The following is a 12,438-nucleotide window of genomic DNA, read 5'->3' as shown; positions in this document are numbered from 1 at the left end:
TTTGTGTTCCAGCACCCTGCAAATATGCCCACAAACTGGCTTTCCTGTCTGGCCAGTACCTACACATGGAATCGCCCATCCAGCTCTCAGACAAGCTCTTCTTCCTTTGAGTTATTTAAGCAAACTGCTGAGGTCACAGCAAAACAAGCTGCTTTTAACATTACTGGAAGACCAGAATTAATATACATACATATCTGAATTCAGCCTGCAAGACGTTTCTTACTGTTAAAAGTGAGTTTTTCCTCCCCACTGTTGCCAAGTGCTTGCTCAATAGCGGTCATTTGATTGTTGGGGTAGGGTCATTACCTTACAATATAAAGCTCCTTGAGGTGACAGCTGTTCTGATTGGGCACTTTGTAAATAAAACTGAACTGAATTGAACTGCTATGAACTGGTCACCTGTCACAGGCTGTTTCACAAGAAGGTCAGGTGCGATAGGCTTCAACCACTCTCTGACGCTAGAAGGATCAGCAGGTAATAAATATGGATCCATTAAGTCCATGAGGTTTGGCATGTCAAAAAAGAAGGGGATCCAGGTGTATTCTGGCACAGAGTTGCATGCTGATTTGCCAGCATTCAACTCCCAGCGACTCTTAACAGCGTTGGCTGCAGATTTGCGCTAGAATGAGGAGTAACTTTTCTAATTTTTCACCAACTGAGAATGAATGTCAGGTCATGAACCTTTATTTTGTAACTCTCCTTGAGTTATTTTTAAAAATGACTCGCGGAGTAAGCTGCTAATAGCAGCTGAGAGTAAAGGCCACGTTTGAAGAGCAGAACACAAACCCGAGAATCTCCGACTGATGTTTGTTCAGATGAATACATATCAAAGCAGTGATTTTACTTAACGGGCTTTTTAGGATGCTGCTGCAACTCCCTTTTCTTTCTTTGACTGAAATATGCTCTTAAATGCTTATTCTTGCTTTCTAGTAGTGACCTAGATTAGATCCAGATCACAACACACACTGTTAGTGAAGTTCTTTTAGCCATTCAAATCCTGCTCGCAGTGCTGATCAGTTTTTATGTTTTGCTGTTTCAATTATTCAGATGTAAACGTAGACTGAACGTAGCTGCTGTATTACTGAGATGACACCGAAACTCATATGCATCTAACGTAGTGGTGCTTACATGTGGGGCCTGCTCAGCAATAAGGACACTCTGTTGTTCGTTGGTAATTCTTTTGGCCTTATTTCTCAAACAAATGTGTTTTCCTGCTCTGCTCCTCACTTACATTTTCTTGTCGTGATGAAATTACCCGCTTCTTGCCCGCTTTCTGCCCGATTGTCTCAATTTATTAAGGTCATGGTTGCAAATCTTCAATTTGCTGCCAGGAAAACCAAGATAAACAATGTCTGACTGATGAAGAGGGACAATCTCCACCTGTCTGCCTTCAGCCATAATCTACATCTGAAGAACAGATGTTGAGCTGACTGGCTGATAGCATTATGCTTGTGCATTTCAGAGGCACAGGTGAATGCCAAGTGCAGTGCGCTTGGACGAGATCGGCGGGTTACTTTTGACAGCATGATTTTAAAAATAACTGGCGAGCCGGTGAAATTACAGGTTAAAGTGTAAAAACCTGATGGGCCGCCCAGATTTTTGGAGTGAAAGGAGCATGCTTTCTTAATGTTTTGGTTTCATTAAAGTTCTTACAGCACAGCTAGAAGGGATCCAGCAAAAGTCCCACGAGCTCACGTGGGGGTTTGTTTATCGGACAGAGTAATCTGACATGCAAACAGGCCACGGGGCGATTGTTGTCAGGATGAGACAACAATTCAAAGTCACCTTCCATAACTGGTGCAAATTACACATTTGCTTTTGCACTTTGAGCTGTTTTAATGTTGTATCCTGTTGCACCAGGTTTACTCTGGACCTCAATATACGTGCAGTTGTTGGAAGTAATGCAGATTTATCCATGCACTTATGCATGGATACTTTATTGAAGAAAATAAATCACTTCTTATTTAAGGAAGGTTAACACTTTGTTGTAAACACCAAGAACCAGGAAATAAATAATAATAATAATAATAAACCAAAAATACCGGAGACAAACATAATAAAAAAATTTGTGGTTAAACAGAACTGTCTTTTACAAACTAGACATTTAATTTTAGATTTAAAATGCACATTAAAAAAAAGACCAAAACCTCATTTGGAAATGGCTGTAAATGTTTCTTGTTGGATAGTGAACTGAGCAACTACAAAGTGACAAAAGAAATAAAAAATAAATAACAACCCCTCTCAGTGCAGGACCTTGAGAGGGGTTCAGACAAACAGTGACACATTGACAGCATGCCTTGCATAAGGCGGAAACCCTGACATCTGCACTAATGTCCTAAGCACAAATGGGCCAAATTTCCCTGACAGCAAGAGGTCTAGCAGAAACTGCCAGTGGTCACTGGCAATAATCTGGTGTGACAATCATTCCTGACCTGTCACTCAGGTAATGGTGAGTAAAAGGCCAAGGCTGCGGTGGTCTGCACTAGGCATGAAAGTGGTTGTGGGGAGGGGACAACTATGACAGCACAGGCCCTGCACAGCCAGAGGGGACAAACACACCACAGCTGCTCCTGCTGCCCAGACGGTGATGCAAGCGGCCAAAAGTCCTGGGAAGCTTTCCCACATCCCCCCAGTGTCTCCCAGCGTCATCAGCATTGCTGGATTTTCTCTTTTGATTTGTCTTTATGCTTTTCTCGGAACCATGGCGACCAAGAAAACCATCAGGACAAAAGCACACTGGGAGAAAATGTACCTTTTGTTAAGTGGTTTTGCATTTTGAGTGTCTAATGTGTCCTACTATTAGAAAACATGTTTTTTTGCATGTCGGAAGCACTGGAAGAATGCCCTTAAGTTCATTTCCTGTTTCTTTTTCAGATTTAAGAGACATGTGGGGATGCCTGTCATGCAAAATTTACTGCAGGATTTTTTTCTCCATGAAAGACTGGATCGTTAAGAGCTTTAAAATAAGCAGCTGGGTTTCAAGTCAGCTCTTTCTGACAGCAATATTGTTTAGAAGAAAGTAAAGTTGCATCGTTTTCCAAATACGAACTCAAACATATTCTGTTCATAACATTTGTACATCATGTCTTTTTGAGGGGAGCCCTGTGGCTAGATGCACCAACATGCACATCACTAATAAAGGCTTTTCACGCTCTACCCTCTCTCAACCCACCGCGAAACCACTTCTGTAGGCTTATGTCCATATGCGTGAAGTTCTTAGGCAGTCTCTGCGTCCTAGCCCATGCGTCACATTGATAGGTGCGGTTTGCGCATCGCAACTCCCCAAAGAGGCAAGTCCATATTTGTCGAGGTGATGCACTGAGCAGCAGGCATTTCTGGAGTAGCTATATTTAGATTCTGCAACTTTTTTTCTGCTCCCTTCCTGATTGATCATTTTGGAGAAGTTATATTTCCCTATAGGAATGTACCACGTGTCCGCATAGCACTTCTTGAGACGAATCATTGATAAACAGAAGCCAGTTAAGAACCCTGTTGAGTTGCTGGCAGCTCCGATGTGGTGCAGCTGCAACACACTCGACGTAAAACCGCTGGATAGGAACCGACAGCAGGGTACACACATCCAAATATGCGCGTAACTGGAGTGCTCTGGCGAGGCCACCCTTGCACCCCTATCCGGATAACATTGTCGTGATGTTCAATATTTCGGGGATTGAGCCCACTTTTAACAAGAAGGAAGACAATTCCGAAGTTATCAATGGCTCTCTGCAGCTTCTCCTCGTCACCATCAGCCCCACAGCCATGTGGAACGAGTCGTGCGGGGAGCAGCTTCTGGATTTCACTCGCCCGGAGAAGATCGTTATCGGGGTGATGCTGGCGATCATCACGGCGGTCACAGTGATGGGAAACACGCTGGTGGTGATCGCGGTGTGCGTGGTGAAGAAACTGAGACAGCCTTCAAACTATCTGCTGGTGTCTTTGGCGGTGGCTGACCTGTCAGTGGCCATAGTAGTCATGCCGTTCGTGATCGTGACAGATCTCACTGGGGGCAAGTGGCTTTTTGGGGAAGTGTTCTGCAACATCTTCATCGGCATGGATGTAATGTGCTGCACTGCCTCCATCATGACCCTGTGTGTGATCAGCGTGGATAGGTAAGTTTCCAAAAGTTTTCAAAGCACCATATCAGAGCTGCTTTCGTTACTGCTTTGATGACTTTCGTTATGCACAGGTACCAAAATTACGCACGCAGCGCGCAGCGCGTTAACTGAAGCCAGGAACAGATCAAGCAGCAAATGAAGTAATGATCCGCAAGCGGAGCGAATGAAATAACTGTTGTTCTGTGAGACATTCACACGCGTTTGCGTAGTTATTTGTGCGGTTGAAGCCACTGGAGCAGAAGATGAGTTCATAGACTGTGAATGATGTACAGCAGGTTTTATTCATTTGCTTGACCGGACCACGGCAGCAGCATTTCCTGTATGCTTTGAGGATCAGCGCCCATTGACCTTACAGCGACTATTTCCTTTATAGATGGCTTACAAATATCCTGCAGGGCTGCTCCAGTTCATATAGGTTGCCCCTTCTCACTGTTAGTCTTAACAACAAGAACAAAGCAGCGGGGAAAATTCCCTTTAAGTGCATGCCGCAGTACACGGTGCAAATTTCATATTAGAAATCTGAACTGGGTTTTTTTGTGACACAAAACACACAAATATGATCTTTCAAATTTATTTTTTGCCCATTTTCTATTTGTCCCTATTCATGAAACTGAATTTCCAGTTAATTGCTTTACATTCCACTTTCAAAATGGGGAATGTAAGACCCCAGCTCTCATCCCCACACACCAAAATCCCACTGCGCGTCTCAGGTATTGGAGTGACTGCTCACAAAACCTGAGCTAACTCTGCTAGTAGAGAGAAATGAGAATTTTCCACTGCTCTCAATACAATCCACACTGTGATAAACATCAGGTGATTGGTGTAACTGATCTGCCTCTGTAACCATAACGAAGGAAGAGGCTCATGGTTGTATTGATTAACTGATTATCTCCCTTGACTTTCCAATCAGATGTTATTACCTCAGGGTATTATGCTCAGAATTATGCATGTTTCCTGTGTGTGAATGAGTGAAGCACGTGGGGCTTAAGTACGCTTGATAAGCTAACGATATTATGGGAGGAACTGGCTCACAGATATCACACTGTGATACTGTGATTGCACCAGTCAGCTGTAGTAAAGCTGACAGAAGTATGAATGTGTTTTGGGCTGGTTGATGAGTTTGGATAGAGGCTGAGGGTTATGTTTGGCCACTCAAATCCCATTTAGGGCTTGAGGAGGCCCCCTATGGAACCACGTGGAACCAATAACATGTAATATTGCTCAAAAGTTTGAAGCCACTTTAAACTTTAAATAGTTCTTATTTTTGAAAAAAAAAGTACTATTGAATGGATCAAGGCATTCCAGTTTCTTTTTGAAATGGAAGTTCTAAAAAAAAAATGTAGGCCTTTGCCAAAAACCTAAAAATTTGATGCAAGATTGCATCCAGTGGTGTAAAGTACTCCCCTGACAGAACTGCCAACCTGCACAGCTGAGCAACAAGAGACGTAAAGCACATCTCTGGTTTAAGAAACAGATGCCTCATAGATTCTCAGAGGCCTCTCTTGGATGCTAAGTTTGACTGCAGAGCCACAAAGAGGAAATATTTCAAACATGTCAAAGAACACGGATATGGGACAGGTGGTGAATGGAGGTTTCAGTTTTTAGACCAGGAAGAAGAACATCTGTGAGATGCAGAACCAATGAAAGGTTTGTTGGAGGTGCTTGATGGGATTTGTCATGTTCGCTGAAAAAATGGGGTGCCTTGGTGGCACATATTTTCTCCATTACTTTGCCATACTCTGTGAACATGGCCCGATAAGAGCCAATCTCTCCAAACAGTACAACAGTACGCTCATGCAAAGCACAGCTCTAAATATGAAGAACATTTGGTGCATATGAACTGCTCAGGAAACCAATTCAGCAAGTAGGAGGTACATCAGGAAGCATGGGGTTAATGTCTCTAGATGACCTCAATGAAGACAGAATGCCAAATGTCTGCTGGACTGTGGTTTGTGCAAATGGAATGGAAATCCTTTGAAAAAAGCAAAATTTGAAGGACAAAAAAGAATGGTATTAGAAATCATAACTGCCTTTTACAAATCATTTAATGACTAAAAGTATGATTAAGAAATTTTCTGTGTGAATCCAAACTTGTACATCACACAAGCTGAACTCGTCGGAGCCAGTCTGAAAAGGATCAGAGAGACTGTGGCTAAAAGGCTTTGCTGATCTTAGCCACTTGCTGTGATTATAAATGTGGCATGCTCATACTATACACTCAAAAAGGACAGATGGAGCCACCTTTGAGCAAGCGTGTCTGTAAAAACACAGCGTCTAATTGAATCTGTAGCCGTGAAATCAAAACCAAGTCACAGAGCCACCATGACTGCTTTCTGCATCTGTCTGACCTTCCCCAAGCAAACGACTGAAAGAGAATTTGAGCTGACGTTGTATCAGTTTAGGTTTGTTTTCATCCCTAACACCAGCTCTACAGGCAGTTCCCCCGAAGTGTTTGTGTCGATCTCCATGAAAACAGAGTCAGTTTAATTAAACAATGCAGTGTGTGTTGGGCATATGATTCACAACAGGAAGTGTAGAGATCACTCATTAGGATGAGACTTACCAATTAGACGCATGATTAGCTGTAATTAAGGGTCTCTCGCAGTCGTCTCAGAGTCCCAAGGACATGCTTTCTAAAAAAAAGAGAAGCTCAAGAGCAGTGCTGCAAATTGACCAGATGTGTCTGCAGCGATTATATGCTCCCTGAAGCCTAGGTGTTCCACAACAGAGAGGACTATTGATTTTCTCTCAGAGCTCATTTAGATTTAAAGGGGAGAACGTGCAATGTATATGCCAACATAGAAGGACAGTCTCTAGTGTAAGTGGTTGATTCATTTATGATCCTGGATTTGACAGAGTTCAGCGGTGGTGTTTCAGTGTGATCGCTGTCATCCTGGTGGAAAACAGTATCTCCGTAAGGTCTTATCATTCATCCTGTTAGAAACGTGGCACAGGAATGAAGCTGTGCTGAAAGAAGAATCAGACAGTCCTTGAAGCAAACGTAATGTCACATATAAAAACAAAAGTGTGTCCCTTTAACAATTCTTAGCCTGATCAAAGGCCCATGCTATTGTATTTTTAGTCAGTAAGGCAATTTACTGGTGCACATTCATAAAGAAATATGTAATTAACTAAATTAACAGCCAGCAAAGTAAGCCTCGGTCTAACTCCAAGGTCTCAGTCTCTTACCTCTGCAATTTGGGCCTCCTAAAAATGACTTGACAGATTGAGACTTGAGCAGGAAGCATTTCCTGTTTCGGCGAAGAAGTGAGAGAAAACTCACTGTGACTTCAAAGGGTTTCAGTCTTCTCACATTAGCACAACAACATCATGGTGTTAATAAAATGACCAGATAGGAACTTTGTGTGTTTCTCATCTAATCCAGCAAGTTAAAAAAAAAAAAAAATCAAACTACTAGAAAAGTTTTAGCAGGAAACAATCTGGCAATCAGAACTGCAGTTTCAAGGCAGAGGGCCAGTAAGAGACAAATAAGGGTTATTTTGAGTTGTGGCTCATGCAAAGCTACATTAACAGAGTCCAATAACAAAAATAGAGAGCTGGAAACGAGCACAATAAAACTACATCCATGATGTGTCACTTCAAAGAATTAGCTCTGATCTTCTTTGTTTTTTCTTTGCTATTTTTCTCCTTTGAGTCTCTGCTTCACCACAAGTGACTTATGTTTAGATAAAACTCATTTACATTTCATCAGGTACATCAGTTCATCTGCTCGCTAGTACAAATATTTAATCAGCCAATCACATGGCAGCAACTCAATTCATTTAGGCATGTAGATGCAAGTTGACCACATCTACATACCAATTTGACGATCAAACTGAGCATCAGAATGGGGAAAAATGATGATTTAATTACTTAAAATGTGGCATGGCTGTTGGGGCCACACGGCCAGAAACTGCCGATCTGTTTGGATTTTTCACATCTTTTCTCACATCTTACATCTTACATCTTACAGAGAATCTGAGAAAGAAAATCAAACATCCAGTGAGCATCAGTTCTCAAGGCAAAAACACCAGATATCAGAGGAGAGGCCAGACTGCTTTGAGCTGATAGGAAGGTAATAGTAACTCAAATAACTAATAGTGACAAACAAGATATGCAGAAGAGCATCTCTGAATGCACAGCGCGTCAAACTGTGATGGGCTACAGCAGCAGAAGACCACACCGCGTGCCACTCCTCTGAGTTAAGAACAGGAAACTGAGGCTATAATTCACACAGACCCAGCAAAATACAACAACAGAAGATTGGAAAAATGTCATCATAAACAACATGAAAGCATGGATCCATCCTGCCTTGTATCAACAGTTCATGCTGCTGGTGGTGCAACAGTGTGGGGATATTTTCTTGGCACACTTTGAGTTCCCTCCCTCCCCCCTCATCCTTTCATGACCACAATGTACTCATCATGATGGTTAACACATGCCCAGCAGGATAACAACATGTCACAAAGCTCAAATCATTTCAGAGCAGTTTCTTGAACACAGCAGTGAGTTCGCTGTACTCAAATGTCCTCAACAGTCACCAGATATCAATCCAGCAGAGCATCTCTGGGATGTGGTGGAACAGGAGGTTCACATCATGTATGTGAATCTGACAAATCTGCAGCAACTGTGTGACGATGTCATGTCACTATGGACCAAAACCTCACAGGAATGTTTCCTGTGTCTTGTTCAGGCTGTGCCACAAATAATGAAGGCAGTTCTGAAACCGAAAGCTGTCCAACCCAGTACTATCAAGGTGTAACTAATACATGAACTGGTGAGTGTATTTGATTAGTGCCACCACGAGGAGTCATGTTTCAGAGACTCTGGTGAGTCAGGTATGTGGCACAATCCTTTAGGAGCACCTATATACAACAGTGTAATAAAACATATTGATATTTGGTGCTAAAGTAACAATAATTGTGTGTATATTGCTCTATCAATATCAAACCCTCATTATTCCATTGAATGCACTGAATTACTGTAATTTAATTAAGAAATTATTATTAAACTTTCTAGAAAGATTTGACTTTCATTTAAAAAAAAGCACCATCCTATGTTAATATTTCTGTTCTAAATATGTATATTCTAAATGGTAAATGTGCGCCCCAGGGTGGCTGTGGCTACAATGTAGCTTGCCATCACCAGTGTGTGAATGTGTGTGTGAATGGGTGGATGACTGGATATGTAAAGCGCTTTGGGGTCCTTAGGGACTAGTAAAAGTGCTATATAAATACAGGCCATTTACCATTTTTATTCTAAACAAACAACCTGCTGCTGTACACCCAAAATACCCAGTAATATCAAAAGCTCCAGTTAGTTTGTACTGTTTGTGCAAATGAGACTTAGAGTTTCACTGTAAAAGCCCGTTAATCACCTCCAGCCTCTTTAAATGGAGAATCAGTAGTGCAAATCGAAGCTAACACACCAAAGCATGACCCAGTCACAGCAGAAGAGTCAGTTTCTTGATGTGTTGTGAAGTGAAGAAAAGTGAAGTTACATACCCAAGGCCTCCTGCCCGAACTAATGCAGGCCTGCTCCTTCATACAGCGTTCCAGCATGCACTTTCAGGAGCAGCCTTCATGCCCACTTCCCTAAAAAGTTAGTATCGCTTTAGGCTACATTCAGTTTTTACCTTCACTGAGAGTAATATGTTGTACGCTCAATAATTCAAAAGTCAAAGATGAATGATTTATTCACAACAGTGGGAAGCGAGGAAAGTCCTTTTTTCTGTATAGTTCCCCAGAAGTCTAAGAAAAGACGACTCTGAAGGAACGGAGGAGTGGGGCTTGTTAAATTTGCAAATCAAATGGCTTAACTGTCAGTGAACTTGTCTAAGACGGAGGGGATGTAGGTCAAGAAAAAAAATATCACAGGAATGCAGCGAAGTAAACTTTTCCATCAAGGTTCAGTCTAAGTGCAACATAGGTGTGATCACACCTGTAAGCTCCTGCAGGGAGTGCGATGGAAGTATGTCAACCGGTTCTCCGCAACTGATAATATTTTTTGTGAAGGAGGAGTGCACTTTTGTCCCAGGAGAGACTTTCTTTGCTTAGAGCAGCTGGGAAATGTCCACCTGCAGCACCACGCACAGATGACTTGACCTCTGTGATGTTTCCTGTGGTAATAAGCCACTTTCCCGGGCGCTATCCACTCCCCGCTTGTTGGCCACCTCTCCAAAATCTGAAGGAACAGACATCTCAGACGAGGCCTGTGCAGTCAGATCATGCCCATAAAGATGTGCTTAATAAGTAAAGAAAGTGTGTTTTGGGATTAAACAGGATGTCACAGTGAATTTTTAATTCCTGTGGACCCAACCAGGTTAGAGAAAGTGCTAAATTTGAGAGGTTTTAGAGACCACACGAGACCCACTTCCTGTTACAAACCTCTACAAACCTTTTACTCCGAGAAGAGAAACCACTCTTGTGTTTAAGAGGAAACAGTATTTACTTTTAAAATGCATCACTGTTCCTGCCCTGTAAACAAACACTTCTTCTAAAGCAAACTGCTGTCAGTGAAAAACATTTCAGAGCAGCATTAAATAAAAATACTGGGAGCAGCATTTTTTCTTTTTTTAGATCAAGTTAATCATTGATAAATCCTGCTTACACAACGCACCATAACCATCCTGTTTGATGGTCTGTTTGCGTTTTATTAGAGGGGCACGCAAAGCGAAAGACAAATTGCACATTGATCATGTGACAGGGTGAGGTGTGTGTGGGAACGGACCTGTAGGGGTTTAAAATAACTGAGAACAAAAAAAAAATCAAAGAGAAGACAGTGAAATTATAAAAATGATCGCATTGTTGTATTGCTGTTTGCTATTTTTCAGCACACGATGCAGGCAAACATGATCATTATCCTTATTGTTAGTTATATGCTTTCCACAGCATGTCTTTTAGCCTGTCTTCTTCTCTCATGGCCTGTGAAAAGAGAGTTTTTCCTCCCCACTGTCGCCAAACTACTTGCTCATAGGGGGTCATATGATTGTTGAGTTTTCTCTGTATGTATTATTGTAGGGTCTTCCTAACAACATAAAGCCCCTGTGGGACTGTTGTTGTGATTTGGAGCTGCATAAAACTGAACTGAATTACAGCTAAGTCAGGTCCAGTACGCGTCAGTCACAGAGTGTCATGTGCATTCATAACATTTGGAAGTTACATTAATGAAGAGATTTCAGTTTGTTGATTGAGATTTGTCATTAAATGCACTTAAAAGGACTGATTTCAGCATTGTTTCAGGATTGATATGAATTCATAAATGAAGAAATTAAAACTCAAAACAGTGGTCCAATACGAGAACATAAGGGAGACTATTGCAGTGACAGTGTCTAATTTTACTGTATATACTGTTGAAAACTGCACAAGCCACAAATATGAAAAGATGTGAAACATGAGTGGTGGTTGAGGCAAACCTAACCTCAAAATCTGGGTCTTTACAATCTGCACGGTAGCGTGCGCGCTGTGCTTTACCCCGATCAGTCAGATCAACCTGCAAGCAAACAAGCTTGTTAACAGAGAATGCCACTAAAAGTGACACAGATTATACCAACCTGACCCCGTCACTGTCATCTGACATTTTACAGTTTTTCTATATTCTTTGATTTTTGCATAATACATTTTGCACATTTAATACTATATTAATTAGTTAAGTATAGAAAATAAAGTCAATCAAAATTTTTTCTGGTCATGGGCCTTAATGCACATAGAAGTTTCAAATTCTCAGTTTGTGTTAATTTCCCCGGCATTTTTCAGCCCTCGTAACATCATAATTACAGCAAATAGCCTCAGAACATTTAAGCTTTGTTAAAAAGTCCAACTCAGACCACTTTTATGTCAACTCCATGTGTCACAATCTAAAGCCAAACTCTTGTTTATGTTCTGTGCAAGTTTTTTGGAAAACCAAATCTAGGTCACAATATAGTTGTGACCTATATGATGGTTTGAACACATCATGCAGATTTAGTTGATACAGCAAGGTTTTTGTTTTTTTGTTTTTTTAAAAATCCCCTTAAAAATAACTTAGCATGCAAAAGGGATCACAGAAAGCTTCTGAATGATCTGCATAGCTTATTTCTTATTTTAGGTCTGCATTTCAAAGTATGTATTTATTGCATAATTTGTGCTTATTTTTATTTTATTTTATTTTATTTTATTTTATTTTATTTTATTTTATTTTATTTTATTTTATTTTATTTTATTTTATTTTTTTTTGTGCCTGTCCCGTTTGGCTCTTTTGCCATCAGAATTGTTGTCTAAAGGCAAAGAAAGATGCCCAACGGATTTACTTTACCAAACTGACCATCCCAGCCTTGCCGTAATGG

General features: G+C 41.2%; 1 protein-coding gene across 1 annotated transcript in view; it reads left to right on the top strand.

Moving 5' to 3' along the window:
• The first annotated feature begins 3,259 nt into the window (after positions 1–3,259).
• The window catches only part of htr7c (5-hydroxytryptamine (serotonin) receptor 7c), a 32,020-nt gene continuing 22,841 nt past the window's right edge, over positions 3,260–12,438 (top strand). The window contains exon 1 of the mRNA XM_005933313.2: positions 3,260–4,109. Coding sequence (XP_005933375.1) covers positions 3,652–4,109 — 458 coding nt within the window. The 5' untranslated portion in view covers positions 3,260–3,651. The remainder of the gene's footprint in view (positions 4,110–12,438) is intronic.

This window comes from Haplochromis burtoni, unplaced genomic scaffold (assembly GCF_018398535.1).
Source record: "Haplochromis burtoni strain Fernald_Lab_line unplaced genomic scaffold, NCSU_Asbu1 Contig_166, whole genome shotgun sequence".
Classification (NCBI taxonomy): Eukaryota; Metazoa; Chordata; class Actinopteri; order Cichliformes; family Cichlidae; genus Haplochromis; species Haplochromis burtoni.
Note: the sequence above shows the minus strand (reverse complement) of the source record. Positions and strands in the feature narration are given on the sequence as shown.